The sequence below is a fragment of the Spea bombifrons genome, chromosome 2 (genome assembly GCF_027358695.1).
Source record: "Spea bombifrons isolate aSpeBom1 chromosome 2, aSpeBom1.2.pri, whole genome shotgun sequence".
NCBI classification, from domain to species: domain Eukaryota; kingdom Metazoa; phylum Chordata; class Amphibia; order Anura; family Pelobatidae; genus Spea; species Spea bombifrons.
The window spans coordinates 92,963,856-92,987,860 of NC_071088.1; the positions used below are offsets into that span (position 1 = coordinate 92,963,856).

At 38.9% G+C, this 24,005-nt stretch overlaps 2 protein-coding genes across 4 annotated transcripts; both read left to right on the forward strand.

Moving 5' to 3' along the window:
- Positions 1 to 5,629: 5,629 nt before the first annotated feature.
- RGN (regucalcin) lies at positions 5,630 to 13,190 on the forward strand. 2 transcript variants are annotated; one of them, XM_053457510.1, is made up of 7 exons: positions 5,630 to 5,699; positions 8,084 to 8,250; positions 10,223 to 10,405; positions 10,959 to 11,174; positions 11,627 to 11,758; positions 12,330 to 12,484; positions 12,909 to 13,190. In XM_053457510.1, exons 2-7 carry the CDS (start codon positions 8,088 to 8,090, stop codon positions 12,957 to 12,959), a joined length of 900 nt encoding a protein of 299 aa, XP_053313485.1. In that variant the 5' UTR covers positions 5,630 to 5,699; positions 8,084 to 8,087; the 3' UTR covers positions 12,960 to 13,190. The 2 variants fall into 2 exon arrangements, with proteins under 2 accessions (XP_053313485.1, XP_053313484.1); XM_053457509.1 differs by lacking the exon at positions 5,630 to 5,699 and adding an exon at positions 7,830 to 7,980.
- Positions 13,191 to 14,706: 1,516 nt separating this feature from the next.
- Positions 14,707 to 23,823, forward strand: PLCXD1 (phosphatidylinositol specific phospholipase C X domain containing 1). 2 transcript variants are annotated; one of them, XM_053457511.1, is made up of 7 exons: positions 14,707 to 15,160; positions 18,692 to 18,826; positions 19,443 to 19,579; positions 20,761 to 20,889; positions 22,190 to 22,345; positions 22,497 to 22,677; positions 23,557 to 23,823. In XM_053457511.1, exons 2-7 carry the CDS (start codon positions 18,715 to 18,717, stop codon positions 23,805 to 23,807), a joined length of 966 nt encoding a protein of 321 aa, XP_053313486.1. In that variant the 5' UTR covers positions 14,707 to 15,160; positions 18,692 to 18,714; the 3' UTR covers positions 23,808 to 23,823. The 2 variants fall into 2 exon arrangements, with proteins under 2 accessions (XP_053313486.1, XP_053313487.1); XM_053457512.1 differs by having other exon boundaries at positions 14,707 to 15,010.
- The last annotated feature ends 182 nt before the right edge of the window (positions 23,824 to 24,005 follow it).

Below are 24,005 nucleotides of genomic sequence, written 5' to 3' on the forward strand. Positions count from 1 at the left end.
CGGGCCACTCGAGTTTCTCCACGCGAAACTCATCAAACCGTGTCGGAAATTTCATGAACTGCCTCGTGGCATCCTATGACAGCGCCACATTAAAAGTCGCTGAGCTGTTTAGTACAACCCCTTCTATGGCCAATATTTGATTTTATTCAACCTATTAGCAATGGTTGTGGCTGAAACATCTAAATTCAATAATCAGGAGGGCTGTCCCAATGCTTCTGGTCATATAGTGTAGATAGAAAATTACATTACAACTCTCAGCATGTTGCACACTACAGCATAAATGTTGTTTTCAACGTTGCTTTTTAAAATTTTGTATTTGTTTACTGTAAATCATGTTATCTCGTGTCTTCCTGAAAAACCTTAACCCAGGTTAATCCAGTTTTCCAAAAAGTTATTTTTTTTTTTTTGTTAGGAATCATAATTTTCCATGTCTGTCAGTCATTCAGATTAACAAAGGCTTTGTGGTTCTCGGTGCAAGGATGAAAGAAGGTCATCTATCAGTCCCTACCTTTATCCACCACACACAGCACAGCATACACCAAGTAAATGGTCATGGCTTGTGATTATAAAGTGCAAATCTGGAGTCAAGTGATAGAAATGGCACAGGAGTCTTCCATTGGTTTCCATGGCAATATACCACATTGTACCAGATACGCTATTTATATATCAACCACATTATGTTTGTGCCCAAATTTGTCCAGAATTGAGCCAAATAGCTCTGTTCTTGCTGTCTTATGGCTAATAACCCCAAGGTTAAATATGTTCTAAGTAGACTTACAATACGATGTTTTTATAAACAAAAGGATCACGCTGTTAACACTAACAGCCTGTTCTGTTCACGTGTATATATAATGAAGTGTCTGAATCTGCCCGATGCCTTTGGTTAATAATTTGATGTTTAGAAGGCACATGAAGGGAACATTTCGATGTTTCCTTACACTTGCACTAGTGAATTATCCCCGGTTATATTTGGAAACCAAGCAGAACAAGGGACAAGCCCAGAAGTTGGTACACAATAACTCTTTATGTACTCTTAATCTCCTTTTCCCAGTTCCACAATCCCGAGAGCAATGCTGTCTTTCCCATCCCGGACACCTGTAACAAAATGTGCATGCTTTCTTTCTTGTCCCTGTTCTTTTGTGTGTATACAATTGCTGTCTACTCTGTGCGTGCGTGCGTGCGTGCGTGCATGTATATATCCATACACATAAGTAGATTTATAGGGATAGGGGATTAATAGGCCTGATATAACCCTTTTGCTCAGAAAGAGCTTTATAAAGAGAGATCTAAATTTGTATTATTTGTGTGTAGAGCCAATGGCTTATTACCAATTTGACATAACGCACAAAATCTACCTCTGTTCACATGTGAGGATTAATACGCACGTGAGGGGATTGCAGCTGTATACACATGAAACAATTCTTTCCTTTAAGACACTACAGGTTTACGAAAAGGCAATTATATACGGGGAATTATTTAAGTATGCTGTCCTTACTACACACGATTTCACCTAAGTTGATTGGTGGTTAAACCTTTCTCTAGGTTGAACCCAGCTTGTAAGTGACTTCATGGAAAGTTCACTCTGTTCTAAAAATGTTAAGTGTATAAGAACAAGTGACAGTCCCTGCCTCGTATATATTATAAATGTATTTAAGCTATTTAACGATCTGATGTGTGTTATGAAGACACAGTGGTGCTATTCACGTCGGAGGTCACTGATTACTAGTGCTTCCACAAAACGTTTTCCTATACACTTTCAATGCAGTATGTGTTCATGAAGGAGACCTATTACGTTTAAAATCATTGGCCGTAAAACTTTCTGCCAAAACGTTCATAATTTGGTGGGTAAACTTATTTTAATCTTTTAACATCTGTTTTTATGTTTTGCATTTTAAATATATAAATATGTATATATATATATATTCAATTTTGAAAAACGGACTGAGCCTTTTTCTGATATCCCTGTTTTACAAGTACTTTTTCATTAAATTATGTAATTGGCTACCTGATATTTTATGACCTCTTTGTTGAGCTTTGACGTGTGTAAAATGCCAACAATTGGGTTCTTGTTTGTAGCAGATACTATTAGTTATCCTCTCGGCATTATTTAGTGTTGTGAATCTTCCCAGCGTATCGAACTACTTTGCAAAATCTGCATTCTACAAAAAAACAAAGTGAAAAGGTAATCACTATCGCGGTTAAACATTGTCGCGGGTCCAGTCTTTAACCTTTGATCAGGCCTTTATTTATCAATGAAAACTTGTATCAACTTTTATCTTTATGCAACACGTATTAGGATTACTGAAATCCTTTTAATTTATAGAAAACGTGATCAATTATTTACAATCCAAATTGTTATAAAAAAAAATATATAATTTAGTTTACAATGCGTTTTTGATTCCCCGACTCTTACGTAGGCTTCCTAAACCAAGCAACGGTAATGAGAATCTCAACAGAGATTAGGAATTATCACAGAGGACAGGACGATGGGATGGCTACCCCCATGGTGTACACCAGGGCTGCACGGCTCCTATCTTTGATGGCTGCTAACATGGCCAATACGTCTGTGTAGTTTTTATAATCCACAATTGAGGCCTGTTATAATCAGCAAACACCATTGCACATATTTCTGGTGCACGGAAGTATTACATGCAGTTTTTGGTTATTGGTGGCCCTTGTGCATTCTGTGCATTGTTTGGGTGGCCATAACACAAAGTAGTTTCCATAAGCATACCCCTGCACCATTCAGTTAAGACACCTTTCACTGCATGGTCCATTACCCGGTGCTATCCACCATCAACACAAAGTGACGCTATATTGTTAACGGTCTCTGTGCTCAAGCCAAAATTTCTTTGGTACGGTTGGAGTATAAAGGGTCTTCTGGCTATTTTACCTCTAACAGCTTAGAAAAAGCACTCCCTGCTGGCTTTTTATATATGGAATAAATGGAAAGGCTAATAATCTTGTGAGTGGAGCCCCTGTGGTCATTAATGGGGTTACTTAAGGAAAGTGGAAGTGAAAAATAATGTTATGGCTAATAGCTCTATAAAGAATAATGCTTGATCTTTAAACTATTATTTAGAGACTTCAGAGGCCATACGCTATAGGGAGAGTTGGCAGGGAGAGTCAACACTGGCAGGTTTCTCCAGCAAGAAGGGTTGAGTTGGCCAGAGAGTCCTGGAACCTTCTGACCCAAGCGACAGGTAATACCACGTGGCCCCACTTGCCCCTTGACACCCCCCACCTCCTACTAACCCACATTTGCCCGGTACACGTTTTACACACATTCTCATGTTTGCACAAACTTATATGCTTCCGGTTGGACCGGTCCTTTGTGAGCAATTTTGGACAAACTCGAGGCCCTCTATAACGTATAGTTCAGTGGGTGAGGAGAAATGTCATGTATTAAACTATACATTAGATATGACAAGCTCATAGGGATTGGTTCTTCCTAATGTATAATGGAGCCAAGGAGTAGAAGCACCACTCTAAATATTCATATATGGTCAGCTAAACTCTCCAGCAGAAGCTCACTGGGGTTGGACCTTCATAATGCTGAAGTCAAGTAGGTGACGCCACAAATGCATAAACTAACTTATTTCATTTCCATTGTCTTATCGGACATGCAGAGTGATCTGATACAATTTAACATAAAAAGCTACAACCGGTGTTCAATAATTAGCTAACTATGTGGACGCTGACAAAGGTAAAATTATACTTTGGTTAATTATTACTTGTGAAATACCTAAAAACACTAATATGCAAAAATACACATATGTTGAGTAATCACTGTTATGAGGCAACAAGCAGCTTCTAACGCTGGCGACACTAGGTCTGAGCGTTCAAGGAAGAACACTGTTGCAGTAGCGTATTTTTATGTGTATTTCATTGCAAATAACATTATTAAACTTGCTACAGTATTTAACACATATAATAATATTGTGATTGCTGAATGATAGATGTTTATTCACTAAAGTAAGTTGCCTTTTCATCTTGCATGCTTCGCTACGCCATAAGTATTGAGTTGGCCCCGTATAATACAGAGTTAAGGGCCATTCCCCCCCCTGTAAGTGGCAAATTTATATTGAGTAGGGTACCTAACTATGTATCTCAAGTAGGTCTCATACTTGCAAGCTTACAATCTATAGGGGATGGAATATGATTATGTTGAAATATTCTTTAATTCCCAGTGTTCATGAGCAGAAAAAGCTCACAATGATTTCAATGCAAATAATTGGTATGAAATGAGGAAAGGCTGGTAAGCTGTAGCTTCATCTCAAATTGAATAACATTTTTTCCCATTACTAAACTAAAGCTCAGGGCCATCCCTACCATGGAGCAGAGTGGGGCAATTGCCCCAGGCGGCACTTTTGAAGAGTGCCTTTTTTATTTTATTTTTTGAAGCGGAGGAGAGAGAGGTTTTCCCTTATCAAGTTATCAGTACGCGCTCGGCGCCCCTCTCTCTCCTCTGAGAGCCCTCTAGCTCGATCTCGGTGCCGGCTTGTAATGCTGAGCACCAGAATATGACGTCATTTCCGGCGCTCAGCAGTAAAGCAGCGCGCACCACGGCAGAGCAGGGAGACTCGCCGCAGGACTGCTGAAAGGTAAGGAAAGTACAAAGGGGGGGATAGGGTAGATAATGAGAAGGTCGGCGGGGGGGGGGGGCGGCGTTTTAAACTTCGCCCCAAACGGCTGGCCCTGCTAAAGCTTACTTGCAATGTAGGCTTCAGTGGTGGGGACTGTGTGGGATGATAGATTTTCAAATAGGTTTCCTAAGTATATACACTATATGGACAAAAGTATTGGGACACCTGACCATTATACTAACAGGGAAATAACTCTCAAATGATGGTCCTCTTAACCTTACCCTTCACTAGAAGTACAATACCTAACTCAAACCATGAAGAACAGCTGCAGATCATTATCCCTCCTCCTCCAAACTTTACAGTAGGCACTGTGCATTCAAGTCACTGAGCGCTTCATTACGACCCATTCTATTGCCATGGGCAGATCTATTCAACAAACTGACAATCCATTCTTCTGAATGTGTGAATTTATACGCCCGTTAACCATGGGTGCAGTTGAAACGCCTAAACTCAATAATTAGGAGGGCTGACCGGATACTTTTGGCCATATACTGTGTATCAAACTTACAATATCCAATCCCTATAACATTTACGTGTGTAAGCTTCTCCTATTGGGATATTAATAGATAGATATCTGGGAAGGTTTCTGGTGGGACAGAAATGATCTAAAGTACGGATTCTAAAGGACCTGCCCAGAATATTTTAGACCGAGGGTACATCAGTTGGCGAGTACATCTGAAAGCTTTCTGTATTCTTTATTCGTCTGACTTTAATGGTTTAAATATTGCTACCCAGTTCCTAGCAATCATTAGGCAATGATACAGTTGAGGGAACTGGTTGGGGTTTGTCCACCTACATCCCTCCACACTTCTAATTCAACAGAGTAAATGCTGACAAAAGCTGAAGGGTTTGGATCATTAGCCAAGAAAACCCTTGTTAATAAAATAAGCTGATTTCTGTCAAACATGTGAAAGGTGCATTACTCGATGGAGTTAAATATTAACAAGCTCTTAGATATAAAGTGGGAATAGTTGTTCTGTGCTGCAGCCAGAGGATCTTTAACCACAGCAGGTCCTGTGCCGTTTAACATCTCTACGTTTTAACAGGAACACAGTAAGTAAATTCTGCAGACAAAAGTATTGGGATGGCCTCGTATTACAACCCAAATGGAACAGGACATAATTCTAAACGCGGTAAAAAGAAAAACTTGCCTAACTTTTGTAATGTGGTAAATCACATAATACGGAGTGGCTTAAAAGTTAAGTAACTTTAAGGAATCTTTAAGGAACTGTTTGTAGGAGAGTTTACCCATCTCGCTTCAACTATCATGCCACCAGCTGCCCAGGCTGCACCACCGTCTTTAGTCCTGAGCATCGGGATATGATGTAATATCTCGGCGCTCTACCTTTTAAAGACTTACAACACTCGGTGGAAATAAACAATGGAGAACGTGCCTACAATGCACAGTCCTACATACTTTTAATGGGATGGTTGAGGAGGTCCGTGATCAGGGGTCGGGGTCCTGATCGCCCAAGAGGCCAAGGCCAGAATCCGATACTGCTTATGTAATGGGTAAGCTGTGCCAGACTCTTGGGCGATCAGGCAGTCCTGTTGAATTACGATGACCAGGCGTCCATCGTTTTCACTGGACAGTCCCCTGATTGAGACTTTTGCCCCAGGATATTATTTATTACCTGTCCATGAAAATCTATTAAGTCTTTCCTTAAAGCATAGTTACAAAATAACAAACTTTTACTTTAAATTCTATTAAATATATTTCATATATTCAGCTATGATTTGATGTTTAAAAACACCTTAAATAATCAATATGATGTCAAAACTGAGAGGGATTCTACGATCAATTCCATATGTATCTCAAATCGAAACAAGCCTTATCTATTTTCATTTGCAATTTATTTATTATTGAGGCATTTCTTTATTATTAATATTATTATTATTTCTTATTATTGATACAAATCATGGCAGAAAATTTCTCAGGATTGTATTTTAAAAATATGGTTCATTTATGTTGGAAAACAGTGTTCTAAGGGAGCGAAGCACTATTAAATGCTGAGTCATTAGGTTTACGGAGCATTTAAAATGATTTGGAAGACATATATATATATATTATTATTTTTTATATAAAACACTTCTAGTTTTTGCATAATGTTTTCAGCCAACTGCATATTAGTCGTTTGTATGTGTTCTTGCCAGGGGTGAGATTGTTCTCGTTCCAGTTCTTGTTATCTTAGCCGAACCTACCAAACACCCTTGACTCCTTATCATAGTGTGTTTTTGTAAACAGTAGAATGACTCAGTCTTAATCACTCAGATGGTCAATTACTTATTAAAAAATCTATGGACAAAAGGATGTCATTGTACAAGCAGGACTTTATTAGCATTCCTATAAAGAATCGGCTCAAAGGAAGTTTGTTGAAACGAAACAAAATTATACCAGGTTATTATCGATGCTAAACTACATTACTGTATAAAGCGCTGTATTTAATGCTCCAAAAAACATTATTTTTTTTCATGGGATTCTCCTATAAACTGCATAGGGCTATAAAAATGCATTCCCTATGAAAAGAAGGGAATTCTTCTTTTTTTTAGAAGAAGAATTGCTGCTTTCATCCTGTAGGTGGCGCTCTCTGCCAGTGATTGAGGGACGCAATACTGGCACTAACTGCATTAACTCAGCATTAACTTTTGTTTTAATGAGTCATCTATAATTTCAGTGCCTTGTGCTACATAAGCACCTGCTTCGCTAACAAATATTCTGGGAATTTAAACTAATATTTCTAGGTCAATCAGCAGTTTTGTGTAAAAATGCACCAATATAAAAAAAAAAGTGGTTTTTTGGGGGGCAGCCGATTGAACTAACTGGCTAACTAGCTGTGTGTGTATATGTGTGTATATATATATATATATATATATAAATACATAAATATATATATATACTGTGTTATACCAACACTTGTGATGTGGCAGCTAATTTTGTGTATTTTTTTTTATTTATTTTTTTTTGGACCGTTTAGTGCGTGCAGTTCCTGTTTTTGTTGAAAAATCCAGAAGTAAAAATTTTTTATTCTTATGTCAATATAGAGACTGGCTAGATGGAGAACAGAATGCTGCTGGTTGTCCAAATGTATTTTTCAGTGTCGTAGAGCACAAGAAAGTTTTGTTTTTCTGGGTCACATGAGACATCATGTGATCCCCGTGAAGAACAGGAAGAAAGTTACTGGATACGTCCTAGCAGATAGCTCTGTGATATACGTTGCCCAGTAATATAGCAGGGCTATATGTTTTTAAAGCGCAGCTCTCTAGTAGACACATTGCACAGCGGGGCTAAAAATAGAGCCGTTTACAATATGATGTCATAAGCAATGTATTGAAGGTTTCTTTGCATGGGGTTTAATACCATTATTTTACCTATGTAAAACTAATTTTTTACATAGGCTTGCCAGAGTTGATCTATAGTTTAATATTTTGCACCACAGAGCCATGACTTCCATCAAGATCGAGTGTGTTGTGAATGAGCGCTACAGGATTGGAGAGTCTCCAGTATGGGAGGAAAAGGAAGGGACGCTGCTCTATGTCGATATCACAGGACAGAAGGTCTGTCGATGGAACCCCAAAACCAATGAAATTCAGAGTGTATCTTTAGGTAAGTTGGCCGTCTCCAGCCAAGGATTGTTTAGAAGCCGTGATATAATGGGAAATGTCTATCTGCGGCGTACTGAGATACTTTATTGCAGTAGCAGTGCAGCTGTTTTCCAACAATGATCAGCACATGCTACAAAGTAGTAAACTAGACTGCCCACGTTTGCGTGGATTTAAAGGAGAAGTCCATAATTTTTCTTTACCCTTGGCTGTCTGAAATAGCCGCTTCTCCTGGCAGACATTAGGGGAGCGCATTCTCCTCTAGTGACATGGTCCAGAATCGGACTTTGCGTGGGCATGTCAAGCCTATGGCCATCCAGAGAAATGGATTCCATAGTGAACTATTTGTGCTTTAGCAGGTTAAGGCACATTACCTCTGCTGTCCAAGGTGCTGAAATAGGGGGCTCCAGGGGACAGAGGTTTCTCTTACCCCAGACTATTAACGATCTAGGCTTTTAACAGGACTCTTAGTGATAAACACACCATTTGTAAATCGCTTACAAAAGGCGTGGAGCCTTCAACGTCATACCTTAAGTGTGGATGAAGATCAACCTCCAAATGAAGCATGTACGCTGATGAATAAAGTAATGAATGAAGGTACACTAATCACCCAAATAAAATTCCTTGCAGCAGCACATTATTGGTAACCCATTGGTTTTTCCTATATCACTCCTGGAATGTTCAATGGCATCGCCAAATTTACTAGATTTTGAGGTCTTTTCAGCAGGTTCATCCTCAAGGTGAAAATTCGACATCATGGGTCTATATAAAACATATATTAACTAATCCATTATTGTAGTTCGACATGCAGCAGGATCCAGTGTGTCCCTCGCAGAAGAGCCCACTCTCTTGGTTCCCATCACTGGCGGGTGGGATGAAAAAGACCCAATCCACTGGCTGTCAGCAGAGCAGGAGAGCAATAAGGGAATTAAAGACCGCTCAGTCCCACCTCCTCTCTTTTATATGGGCCACAACATGTTTTTATTGTACATCAAGATGTGAAGTGGGGACTAAAAAAGCGCTACACAATCACTGGTAGTAGTCCAATGTGGACTATTTTTGAAGATAGTTTATCGGTACATTCCCTGCCATTATTATGTGCACTTGATATCGCCGTGATGACTTTCACCTCCGGAGAGATCTGCAGGGATCAGACCCCAATCTCCCCCATCTAGTTCCAATAGCAATGTTTTTATCAGCCTAAAGTCTGGGACATCCGTGCGCACGGATATTAAGGAGAATGACAAATGCTTTTCGGATTTCAAATATGTGTGTGTGGGATACCTATTGTGCAGAAGAATATATCATTACAAGTCTTGCTATGTGCTTAAGCCTTAGGTCACGTATATACTTCCTAGCAATATCCCTACATTTTGCTCAGGCACTGTGATAAGCAGGGTCAGCTCTTGGCTTTGGTGGGACCTTAGGCAAAAACCATTTAAAGGCGTGGTACCCATTGCACAGGGCTGTGGGTTATGATGGTGTATATAAAGCAATAAATAATAATAAAAATAAAACCTATGTTTATGATTTACAAACCTAAAAGTTGTGAAACTCAGCACCAAAAGGTGCACAACAGCAGCTACAAAATCGGTGTGCAATTCCCTACAACACACTCATATTATAAGTAAACAAACAAAAAATGTAAAATGTCTTTTATTTTTCGCTTTTTATATACCGGTATTTATATTTGTTTTAAATTGAATCTATTGCAGTGAGGTATCATTTTAGTAAAAAAGTTCCATAATTGTAATACACTAGTTTTTCCATTTTTAATTGAGATCTCATTGATTTAGATAATTAAAACAATTGAATTTTTTTATAAGAAATGTTTATATATATATATATATATATATATATATATAATTTCATTTCATTGAACTATGCACATCGTGCACTTTTTAGATCATGTTATTTTGAAATTATGTTCTGTGCTATATACATATCATTCGTTTGTATTTATCACCTTCCTACAGATGACCCAGTTGGCTCTGTTGGGCTTCGTAAGTCAGGCGGTTATGTAGTTGCCACAGGTACCACTTTTTCAGCCCTCAACTGGGAAGACAAGAAGTTAACCCCCCTGGCTCGTGTTGATGAAGACAAACCCAACAATCGCTTTAATGATGGGAAGGTTGACCCTCAAGGACGATTCCTTGCAGGTACATGGTGTTCTAGGGTCATGAAATAGAACATTGGTTGTTTGTATGCAATTTCTGTTAGAACTAACCTATACCTAACACAATATTTTTAAAACACTGGACACTAAATCTTTATCCTTTGTTTATAATCCGAACAGTATATTTCAGAGTTCCCACAAAGGTATTGATAGATGCTTAATTATGATAGATATTTGGAATAATTTCAACTCATAAAATACAAAAAAAAAATACTGGAAAAAACAAACAAACATAATAAAGTAAATGTGAGAAAATATGCAGATAGGTTTTACAAACTTTATGAACAAAGGAAAGGAGGTCCTTAGTATAAGTACCCTTTTCACATTACACTCACCCAGACATACACTGTAACATTATACTTGCCAGGTGCCCTCCTGATTCAGTTACCCCAGGCAGTTGACTGGCCATACCATTCCACCTTGGAACAGACCAACATGGATGGAGAAACATGAAATGAAAGTCATTATCTACTGAAAAGAGCTATTGGTTTCAAATAGAGGCATGCAAGCTGTTCATATCACTATGTTGCTCCTAGGTACCATGTCTCAGGAGATCAGACCAGCTGTTGTGGAGAGAAACCAGGGCTCCCTATACACCCTCTATCCGGACCGTAGTGTGGTGAAACACTTTGACATGGTGGATATTTCTAATGGCATAGACTGGTCACTGGATCACAAAACCCTCTATTACATAGACAGTCTCTCGTATCATGTTGATGCATTAGACTATGATGTGAAAACTGGAAAGTCCTGTAAGTATTTAATTTTGATGAAAACAGTGCTCTCATAGATAATATAATATTGTGTCCATAGATTTATGAAGTGTAATGATGGTTCAAGAACAATAATAGGTTATATATGGCAAGCTTTTGTAATGCAAAATGGTTGTACCATCATGGAAATCAATGGAATACCTCTGATGACTGCTCTACATGTACCACTTTGCACCAGAACTGCTCATACATTACCCCCAAAGTGAATGGGAACCCTCAAATATGTCCCCCAGTCCAAGTTTTCATAATATACAGCATGAATCAACACCTCCAATCTTCCTGTAGGATGTAGGGGAAAGTTGGAATGGTGAGAAAGAAAATTAACTTCTAGAATATCTTTAGGTAGAAAGACGATTGATAATATTCTTGGGACATGATGACACAATAAGTACCTACATTTGTGGTTACAAGTTTCTATTCCCCTGTTACAGCAAACCGCAGGCATCTGTACAAGCTGGAGTCGGATGAAGGGATCCCAGACGGCATGTGTATAGACGCAGAAGGAAAACTTTGGGTGGCCTGTTACAGTGGAGGAAGGGTGATCCGTATTGATCCTGAGACTGGTACAGTTTAACGATACTGTATATGTAGCTTACAAAGCCAAGCCGTTAAATTGATAATGTGGATTATTTAGGACAAGCTTGTTTCTGAAGATAATAACCTCTATAAGGATGAAAGAAAAAAAATCATGATTTCATCTTGGTCAAAGAACACAGAACGCAGTCAACTAAGATTTTAAACAATAACGATAAATAATAATTTCCATTATTTTACCCACAGGTGTATACAAATATAAATGTAATACCCAATGGATTTACCCTCTCCGACTGTAGACTATGCTAAATATTCTACTCTTTATTTTATTTTTGTTTTCCAGCACCCATAGCACACAATGTCTCTTGTGTCCCTTGCTGCATATACTCATTTTATAAAATGGGACAATTGCTTTAACTTTTAACTCATTATCAGTAGTATTATAGGATTGTATCCAGTCTCCCATGTATTTTGGAGTGCACAGGCTGAATTCTAAGTTAAGAGTTTGAAATATTGATCATGATTTTGGACCAGAATCTATATAAACCCTTTATCTTCCACATAAGATTAAAAAAAAAACATTGTATGTTGGCATTGCAGGAAAGCGGATACAGACTGTAAAACTACCCATTGACAAGACAACCTCCTGCTGCTTTGGAGGAGAGAATTACTCAGAAATGTATGTAACATCTGCCTGTGACGGGATGGATGACGATTTACGCAAACGTCAGCCCACATCTGGAGGCATTTTCAAGGTAAGCTTCATTTATACTCTACAGGACCTCAAACCTGAACTCATTGAATTTTATTTTTCATGAATCCAACCATTGGTGTGGATAATAATTGGGCAGGAGGGGACAACCCATTAACTTTCATGTTTTTGTTTTGTGTAGTGAAGACCGCACAAATAAGCGGCTCAGTCACTAATAGAACAAACTTGTCATCAATCAATCTATATGTTAACATACACCATTTTGAGTTTTTCTCAAGATATTTACCATACAATTTTAATATTACCTGTAGTGAAACTCAGATCCTTTTTGTTTAACCTCTTAAGCACTACCAGTAATAAGTGCATGCTGGTAAAGGCCCCATTTGCACTTTTTCCATGGCATTCACATTTGCTTCTCTGTAGTTACTATAGATTGCAAAAATAACATTAATTCTTATTTCTTGCAGATTACCGGACTTGGTGTAAGGGGATTACCACCAAATCAGTTTGCTGGCTAGTAACAGGCTAGCCACAAAGAGGAGCTTCTCATTTACTGTACTATCAGCGGTTCTCTTTACTTACAGTCTACCATCTCAATGTTATGCTACAAACATAATAAATCCACCCATATTCAATTTGTCATCTTCGTAAAATGTATCATCATGTTTTTTTGCAGTTGTACTTATATTATGGTTTGGTTTCTAATCCAGTCACACAATTAGAACATTAAAACAAGGTTTTCATATGCACATGGTATTTTTATTCATATTAATTTATGTATAGTATTTTTATTCATTTTAGATGTAGATAAAATAAGTAAGCCTAGATTTGTGTGCTTTGTGCTATTATTATGTCTATTTGATGAGCCATTTTAAGCCTTTCAGACACACACCAGTACAGGCTCTGCCACACTGACACCCAAAACACACACCAGGACAGGCTCTGCCACAACGACACACACACACACCAAGACAGGTTCAGCCACACTGAACCCAAACACACACACACACACCAGGACAAACTCTGCCACACTGACACCCAAAACACACACCAGGACAGGCTCTGCCACACCGACACACACACACCAAGACAGGTTCAGCCACACTGAACCCAAACACACACACACACCAGGACAGACTCTGCCACATCGACACCCAAACACACACACCAGGACAGGCTGTCTGTCACACTGACACCCAAACACACACACCAGGACAGGATCAGCCACACTGAACCTAAACACACACACACCAGGACAGGCTCTGTCACACAGACACTCACACACACACCAGGACAGGTTCTGTCACAAAGTTGGAAACCTCAGACTATTAGCCCTCCTCTACCAAACTTTACAGTAGGCACTATGCATTCCGGTGGGTAGAGTTCTCCCAGCATCAACCAAACCCAGATTTGTCTATCAGACTTACAGATAGCGAAGTCTATCTGGGTCCAGATGACACTTGGTATTGCTTGGTAGTGATCTTCGGCTTGTGTTCAGTTGCTCGGCCATCAAACCCATTTCATGAAGCTCCCGTCACACAGTTGCTGGTTGGATCCCTGTAATGAGCCATGCTGCAGAGGACCGTTACGTACGTTAGCCCTCAGTGGCCCCGCTCTGTGAGTACGCATGGCCTACCGCTTCATGGCTGAGCTGCTTACTCCTAAATGCTTCCGCTTCACAAAAATAGCACTTACAATGGACCGGGGCCAATGTAGCAGGGCAGAATTTTCATGAACTGACTTGTGGTATCCAGTGAGGCCATCACATAAAAACTCATCTCACAGCCAATGTTTGCCAATGGAGATATCTGCCTGTGTGCTTTATTTTATACACCTGCTAGACTGGGTGCGACTGAAATACCTAAACTCTGGAATTAGGAGGGCTGTCCGCATATACAAAGTATATATATATATATATATCTATAATATATATATCTATATATATATATCTATATATATATATATATATATATATATATATATATATATATATGACACACATACTGTATCAAACTGTATGTGTGTCAAACTGTAAGAAAATATATATTTTTTTATTGTTAAAATGTGTTCAGTTGACATAAATGCCACATTAATATACACATGAAAGAGGCAAATATTTGCTACTAAATAATGAAACAAACAAGTCTCCAAACTGTAACTAATTAATCTCTGTCTGCTGCTCCTAGTAAAACCAGTTTCACAGGCCAGCCAGGTTCCCTGCAGCTTGTGTGTGTGTATGTGTGTGTGCAGTGTATACAGTGTGTGCAGTGTGTCTCCTCCCTCTGTGCAGTGGCTGCGGAACTTCTTCCTCCCCACTAGCGCAGCTGTTCCCAAACCCCAGCCTGTCCTCATTCTGTCTAGTCCGCTCCAGCATCCCGCTCACTGGGATTTCCTGACCTCAGCAGGGGACCAGGGGCTGGCCGCCTCTCCACACAAATGGCTACCCAGAAGACTCCCATCAAGCCCAGGGTGCCCGTGCAGGGGTGACGTGCTGGTGTGGGCGGAGGAGTGAGTGTGTTTGGCCATCAGCTGGCTGTGCATGGCGAGCACTTTGTTGCTGGTAGCTCTGGTGAGTTTCTTTTAATAACAGGGTGGAGGAGGTCGGGGTTTGCAGGTTCCTGGAGCGGCTGATGGTGTCACAGGATCTGCTGTATTATATAACAGCAATAGATCTCTCTAACGTATGGCTGTGGAGTAATATGAGGGGCTAAAAGAACAGGTAAAATATATATATATATATATATATATATATATATATATATATCACTATACATACTATAAGCTGTAGTATCAAAAGACATTTATCTTTGAAGAGTTTCTTTACATAAATAATTTACTAAAAATAGTTAAAATATATTATTCATTCTAAGTGTCATTTGTTATGCTTCCAGGAACACGTAATCAATGTTTTTTTTTCATTCGCTTTTCTGGTGTTTTCCCCTGTAAGATTATTATTATTATCATTATTATTATTAACATATATTTTATTATTATTATTATTATACAGCACTTCATACAGTATAAGATCAGACATAAGGTAAAAGGAAGCCCTGCTGGCAAGCTGACAGTCTTGCAGAATAAATTTATTTTTTGGGATATTTTCAAATTCAGTTTATATTGAGTATATATATATAAAATACCATGGTAGATGACCTCTAGAAGTATATATTTTGTTCACAAAAACAAAAGTTCTTCTACATTGAACCAGACCACAATATTTCATCAGACACATTTACTTTCAGAACGTTGTTTCTACAATCCCACCTCTTCAAAACTTTTATTTTTTTCAGAGGTGTTTCTATAAACAAAAAATATTATTAAAGCATTGAAGATGTTGAGTGTTGAAGTTCAATAACAGTTACAAAATGGTTTTTTCCCCAGTAATTTTAAATAATTATTTTGTTGTGTTTTAAAAATAGTATATATATATATATATATATATATATATATATATATATATATATATATATATATATATATATATATATATATATAGTTGGAACTGCACTCAGGTGCTTCCACTGCGCCTTATCCCCTGGTGCTATGGGCGTTTCGTATGGGATTTAATTTTAGTCTCTGATTTTTTTTTAAGACACACTCAAAGGTATTCACACCCAATAAATATATATAAAGTCATCCCACCTCACCCACTACTTAATCCCCCCTCAATAAATCAACCCTCTGAGAACACCCTATAAAAATACACTTGCAAACACACACATGCCAAAAAGTGCTAGTAATGTAGCATGCTGTCAAATACTCATTGCTAAATAAAAGTTTTTTATATGAACTAAGATCAAGATCAAGCCCCTAGCCATGCAGTCTTCATTTACAAACATTTGTGAAAAAATGGGTTATTCTGAAGAGCTAAGTAAATGCATGTGTGGTACTGAGATAGGATGCCGGGGTCACTGAGTGCTGAGGCGCATTGGTGCGAAAAAGACACCAACCCTCTGCTGATTCCATAGCTGAAGAGTTCAAAACTTCCACTGGCATTAATATCAGCACAAAAACTGCAGCCGTAGACTCATGGAAAGGGTTTCCATGGCCGAGCAGATACATGCAAGCCTCACATCACCGAGTACATTGCTGAGTGTTTGATCAAGTGGTGTAAAGCATGCCGCCACTGGACTCTGGTGCAGTGGGGACGTGTTCTGTGGAGTGATGAATCACACTTCTCTGGCAATTTGATGGGCGAGTCTGGGTTTGGCGAATGCCAGGAAAACAGTTCTTGTCTGACTGCATTGTGCCAACTGTAAAGTCTGATGGAAAAGAGATAATGGAGCTTTTATTCATGGGCCCTTTTACTTCCATTGAAGGGTAATGTTAATGCTTCAGAATACCAAGACATTTTAGACAGTGCTATGCTTCCAACTTTGTGGGAACAGTTTGGGGAAGGCCCTTTTCTATTCCATCATGACTGTGCCCCAGTGGTGGAAGAACCTGACTGGCTCACACAGAGCTCTGAACTCAACCACATTGAACACCTTTGGGATAAAGTAGAATGGAGATTGTGAGGCAGGCCTTCTCATCTAACATCAGTGCCTGACCTTACAAATGCTCTACTTGATGAATGGGCATAAATTCCCACAGAAACTCTCCAAAATCTTGTGTAAAGCCTTCCCAGAAGAGTGGACGCTGTTATAACTGCAAATGGGGGGGGGGGGCACAGCATATTAATGTTTATGTATATGAATGCGATATCATAAAAGCCCCTGTTAGTGTAATGGTCAGGTGCCCCAATACTTTTGTACATATAGCGTATATATTGTACAACGCTGTGTAAAAGTTTTAGGTAGGTGGAAAAAAATGCTGTAAAGTAAGAATGCTTTAAAAAGTTTTTTTTATCATTTAACAAAATGCAAAGTGAGTGAACAGAAGGAAAATTTTATCAATATTTGTGTGACCACCTTTTCAAAACTTGCACTCAATTTATTAAGGAACTCGGCAAGGAGACTGTTCCAAACATCTCAGAGAACTAACCTGAGTTCTTTTGTGGGTTTAGGCAGCCTCAGTTGCTTCTCTCTCTTCATGTAATCCCATGATCAGCTGTCTGTGAGGGCCATAGCATCACTTCCAGGACTGATTTTTCTTCTTTATGCTGAAGATAGTTCTTAATGATTTTGGCTATTCATGTGCCCCCGATAGGGTGACCATAATGTTCCGGATTGCCAGAGAGGGGCGCCAAGCGGTCACTCATGAATACGTTTTCAGCAACTGCTCAGCACCCCTTAGCCTCCTCCGCGAGGCCTCTAGCTCGGTCTCGGTGCCGGCATTTCATGCTGAGCGCCAGAATATGACATCATATTCCGGCGCTCATCAGTGAAGCAGCACGCACTGCGGCAGAGCAGCAAGACAGAGGCCTCACGCTTCCACTGCAGAACTTCTGCAAGGTAAGTGAACTACAAAAGGGGGTTAGGGTAGATAATGAGAAGAGGGGGAGGGGGTAGTGAGAAGGGGAGAGTAGATAGTGAGAAGGGAGGGAGAGGGGATAGATAGTGAGAAGAATTAACCTGACATTACACACACAGTCACACAAACAGACAGAGTCACATACACACATGAATGCCTTCTGATACAGCCACACAATTCAATTTTTGAGTCATCAGTCCAGCGCACTTGCTGCCATTTTTATATACCCCTGTTCCTGTGTTTCCGTGAATCGTTGAGTTCGAACAAGTCTTTCATGAAGACTGCTTCTGACCAGACTTCTCCGGACGGTAGATGGGTGTACCCGGGTCTCACTGTTTTCTGCCAATGCAGAGCTGATGGCGCTGCTGGATATCTTCTGATTGCAAAGGGATGATGTGTTTTTCATCTGCTGCACTAAGTTTCCTTGACCAATCACTTTGACTACAGTCCTCAACATTGCCTGTTATGCGCTTCTTCAAAAGAGCTTGGACAGAGCATCTGGAAACCCCTGTCTGCCTTGAAACTTCTTCCTGGAAGAGATATTGCTGATGCAGTATATCTACTGCTGTGCTCAGTCTTGATATAGTGTATGACCCTTGACATTAAGCCATCTTCAGCAATCTCATCTCGTTAGTGAGTTTTATGCCTCTTACACAGCTGTTTTTGTTTCAGTAAATGATTGTGTCAAACTACATATTACATAGATGGTCATTAGCACCTGTTTGGTATCCTGTTACACATACTGTCTCATATTTATAATTCTGATCAAATTCATGTTTTGTTCACTGATGAATAACATCTATAAGAAGAAATCATATTATATTGTTTGTGTTAACAGAACATTTATCAAGCACCCTACAAATGAAAGAGTATTTGTGCCAGTCGGATATTCAGCTGGAAGATAATGAGAGGTGGATGTCCAATCTCCCTGAAAAACTGTGGGATTGCCCGCTCTATAATTTATCAATTCCAGGTACCCAATTCACATTTTGTGTTTCCACCAGAAGATGTTTAGCTGAAGCCTGTGCTTTCTGCATTGTAATGTTATTTAGTGTTCTATCGGGGCTCAGTGAAACATTAAGTGTTTTTAGAAACTAGTCAATAAACTCGTGCATTCCGATTCGTACAAATTGTAAATTTACGGAATTAGCTAATCCAGTATTTCGCATGAAGCTACCAAAACAAGAGACCCCCCAAGAAGCGGACAAAAACAACAGCAAAAAACTTGAATTTTTATCCAAAATTCACACACTCTTTCTCACTCCCACACTCATTCACTTTTTCTCTCACACTTTCTAAATGTTTCCCTACCTTTTCTGCCGACCACTCTTGCTTCTGCTTCCATTTCCATATCTTCTTGTTCTTCATCTCCTTTCTTCTGTCTTCTTTCTCTTTCATCTTCTCTCTTTTATCTTCTGTCTTATCTCTTGGTGGACATAACCTGGTGCAAGCTTCTGCCAAATTGGCAGTGCTTCCGGTGGCCATTCCATACTTTCATGCACTTGTCATGAACAGCAATACTAATGGCCAGTATAACAGCTGCTCTAACTTTTTAAAAGATTTCCAGTTTCATCAATTTATTTTTTCAGGGAGTCATGATACTATGAGCTACTGTTTGGACAAAACCTCTCCATTTAGTCCTGAGGTGCCCAAAATTCTGCTGACACTTGCAAAGTATGTGCCCTACATCGTCCGTTCACTTATTTACAATTGGAGTACAACACAGGTAACTTTTTAGTTTCTTAACATGTGTTCCTCATACCATTCTGTTGGATCAGGAAGTTCTAAGGTTTACGGGGGCCAATCCAGTAGCAGACCAGACATTGTGGTGACAGGCAAACAAACAGTGAAACAAACCAGAGTTTAGTAACAGAGTAAATGCATAATCAGATACGCAAGGTAGACAGCAAAAGAATCTCTCTTAATTTTTTCATTGGTTGTTCCGCTATATATTGGACCTAGACAGACAGACCACTCGCTCTATTTAGTAAATAGGAGAGAGAGTAGAATCTGGTGATTAGCCCACTAGGCACTTTAGTTAAGCTTTTAAGCCAGGGGCAGGTGACTTGTAGTTACTAGAAACTATGACTATTCTGGCAAAATCAGAGACAGATTACAAACGACAGAGGATAAATCACTAAGAAATCCAGTGTAGACAGTAGATCAGGAGAAACTCTTACAAAATACTTGAGTTAGGTTCCCATTTTACTTGTGAACAGAATGATCAAACCCTTATGTATTGTATATTTCTTATTATTATATTTTAGTTATATAGCGCCATCAATTTCCGCAATACTTATGTTCAAGGGGTATGACAAAACCAGAACTGGCAGACAAAGACAGATAGGTAAAGAGGGCCCTGCTCGCTTATACTCTTTGGGTATTGATTCTAGAATGCAGCTTAGGGACAACCTTTTTGTAGAAGCATAAATAAGGACGAATATCTATAAATATTGAATTTGTATAAATCTCATTATTTTTTAAATCTTGCAAACTAGCCAAAATAATGGTATGTTTTAGACGGCATGAAATGATTTCCACTTTTTCCTCTTGGCTAATACGTTTTCCCTATGGCTGCTAAACCTTATTGATACTCTACAGGCTCCTGTAAAATTATTATTTTAACATACCAGTCAATCAATATAATCACAGCAAAAGCAAACATGTTTCTCTCTCTATCCCAACACTAAATGAGCCTCTGTGTAAGTCTTGGGTTGTGTCATCTCCTTTTCCACTAATCTGTGCTGCCTAGTGACTTACCTGATGCACTTATTCAGGTATTCCGGCTATGGTGCCTGCTATCTATTTGCAATAGTGTAAACTATTATGTGATGAAGTTAAAATGTATATTTAAATGATGTATGGCCAAGTATATTCACCTTACGTACATTATTCCACCCTTAATAGTGCTTAAGTGTCCGAGAGCAGCTGGACGCTGGAATCAGATACTTGGACCTACGGATAGCTCTCAGGCCAGATGATCCATCTTTCAATCTGTACTTTGTTCATGGGTTTTACACATCAGTGACAGTGGAGGTAAGGATACAGAAAATACGGTCATGCATATATAAAGGACAAAATATGTCCTTCAGTTTAAAAAGTGTTCAGCCTCCCTGTCAGATCAAAGCAAGTTGTTCACATCCATGAAGGTATAAGCAAACCTTCAAACAGAAGAAATCTTACCGACTTTATCGGACTTAAAAATGCATAGTTAAGTTACGGAGATGTTTAGAGAAGAATGAACGTCTGGCTATATTTGTGTAACAGATGAAGGTTATGAATAGTGCGCAACGGGAGCCGAGGCAAATATCTTCCCATTTAGTCCTTCTCATATGCCCCAGACAATGAGCTGGAGACGGGTTTCTTTTTAGCTTGAAATTAGTTTATTTGTTTCATATATTTAGTAGCTGCTGGAGGGCCGGTTCTGGGAGTTGACAGTGACTTCCCTGATGGGCTTTTTCTGCCTGTTAATCAACAAATTGAAAAAATCATAATGTCAATTTACTATATTGCAACACGCTCACTAATTTGGCAAATTATTATCTGTTTATTATGTAATTACTCTGTTTGAATATAATCTTGAAACAAAAGAGAAGTGAAAACAAAACAATAAATAGTGTAAAGCGGTTGTATTGTAAAATCTACTGCGAAGAAGGTAGGTAACCCATATTGCATAACACAAAAGCCTTAATTTAGCCTGTGTACTGCCGAATTAGTTAACTATGCTTAACGATTGAAGGTAGAGCATCAATGTTCTCCCGGCAAAAAAGCTTTTGCTGCTGCATTGGTTCTGCCGCAGCTCATAGAAGAGAACCGGGACCTCTTGATGATTAATGAAATGCCTGGGCACGTAGAAGAAAAAGCCACTTTTTAGTAAATTTACAGAGCTGTGAAAATGTATTTTCCCCTTACCAGTTTTTTTTCTATTTTTGCCTGTCACATTAAAATGTTTCAGATCATCCAATTAGTTTTAATAGAAGATAAAGACAATGTGAGTAAACACAGAATGCAGGTTTTAAATGATAATTTTGTTTATTGAAGGTAAAGAGTTAATCAAAATCTATATCATCCATGTGAAAAAGTAATTGCTCCCCTGTACCTAATAACTGGTTGTGCCACTGTTGGTGACAACAACTGCAATCAAACCCTTGCAATAATTTGAGATATTTATTGGAATCTGACCATCTAAGAAATATTGTGTGTTTGCTTTTCCTTTTAAATTAGCGCAGAGTTTTGTTTTAGCCTTGGTGTAGAGTGCACAGTTAATTTCACAATTGGCAAAGTCAAATGGGGAAGTAACAAAAGAATGTAATAATACTTTCTTTTCCTTTTTTAGAAGATATTACAAGAAATCTTAGACTGGTTGAAGACCCACCCAACAGAGGTGCTCATCCTGTCCTGTCGTGACCTTGATGCAGTTTCTCCAGATCTTCACGCCCATTTCACTTCCGTTATTCATAGAATACTTGATCCTAAGTTATGCCCAAGAAACGTATGTATAAAAGAGACATTAACTTTTTTTTGTGGATAAAGTAATATATAGTCCAGTCAGTGTCATGATTTTTATAAAGTGGTGCTGATTTAAACATGCTTTATTCATGGCCATCACCCATCGGCTTACCATTACGTTTCCTTTTATCAAGGAATGTCCTACACTGAGGAATATGTGGAAACAAGGTTACCAAGTTATCATCTCTGATGACAACACTTTAGCATTAAAAGACAACTACCTATGGCCCTCGATTCCATACTGGTGGGCAAACACAACTAGAACCAGCACATTAATTCACTTTCTGGAGAAGAAAAAACAGAATGGACGGCCAGGTATATACTCTGCTATACTTTTGTGTAGGGTCATTTGGACCAGCCAACAAGTAGGTAGTGAACATACTACCACACTTAGAGAAATATAGAGTTGTCACCATAACTGGGAACTCTGTGTTCCACCTGAAGCCTCTGAGTGAAGCCCTGCTTCGTCTGGTCATTTTCTTCTTTCTCTGGTCCAAGGAGCATCATTTGACCAGGTCCACACCACATCCTACCCAACCACCCCACCACAAACTAAAGGCTGTCTAGGTCCAGCTGCGAGGCTACATGCAACTAGCCCCACTCTTACATGAAGCTGCTCCCCAGATAAGAGGAGTGCTCTGGGTAACTTTCCTTTGGATGTTCCCAGGTATGCTTTAAGTAACACACATTTAGATTATAATCTGAAACGATCACGTTACATATAAGTAGAGTGTTTCAACTCTTTGTGTAAAAATTGACAAACAAGTTTAATGGCTCTTTTTGGGATGAGATAGATTCTGCAGTTAAAAGTTGTCACATTACATAACCTTAATCGTAAAAGTAACTTGAATATAATATCTGTTATATTATAAAGGTGTCAAAAATTGTTTTGAAAGGTCACGTTTTCAGTTTAGTTGGGCTTGTTCATAAAATTATTTTCAAGGACTTTAACTATACATTTAATAATAATGGATCAGTGTATTGTAAAACATTAAGTATAACCCACATGTAGTTTATGATAAAGCTTCAATTCAGACCCAAACCTGCAGAAAAAAAATGATAAACTTGGCACGTGATAGACACACATTATTTCAGCGTTCTAAAATAGTTAAAAATGTACGTTTTTGCTGTAACACTATGCAATACTGTATAATTCAATGTTCTCAGACACATTGTGATTTGTGTTTTCCACAGCTGGATTCTTCACGGCCGGTCTAAACTTGACAGAGAATGCGTTCTACATCTTGAGCCACCCATTAGGATCCATGAGAAAAATGACCATTCCTAAACTTCCATTGCTATATAAATGGGTGCAGAGGCAACATCCAGGGAAGCAGAAAGATGCAATTAACATAATTGCTGAAGACTTAATTGGGTTGGATGGCTTTGTTTCTGCCGTCATTAACCTCAACAGAAAACTTCGGCAGGAGGACGCGTCTTATTGATTAATGCTCTTTTTCAAGTTGCATTCACATCCTACAGGCCTGTATCCATTCCATAAACTGTAACAGTAGTTAGAACACATTTGGGAAGTGATCTTGCCCCCAAGTCATGTGTTTGTGGACCACAGTGAATGCAACATTTGGATTGCTTCAATTAGCATGTTGAAGGCTTCCTCAACCAGCTGTCTGGGACCACGGAAG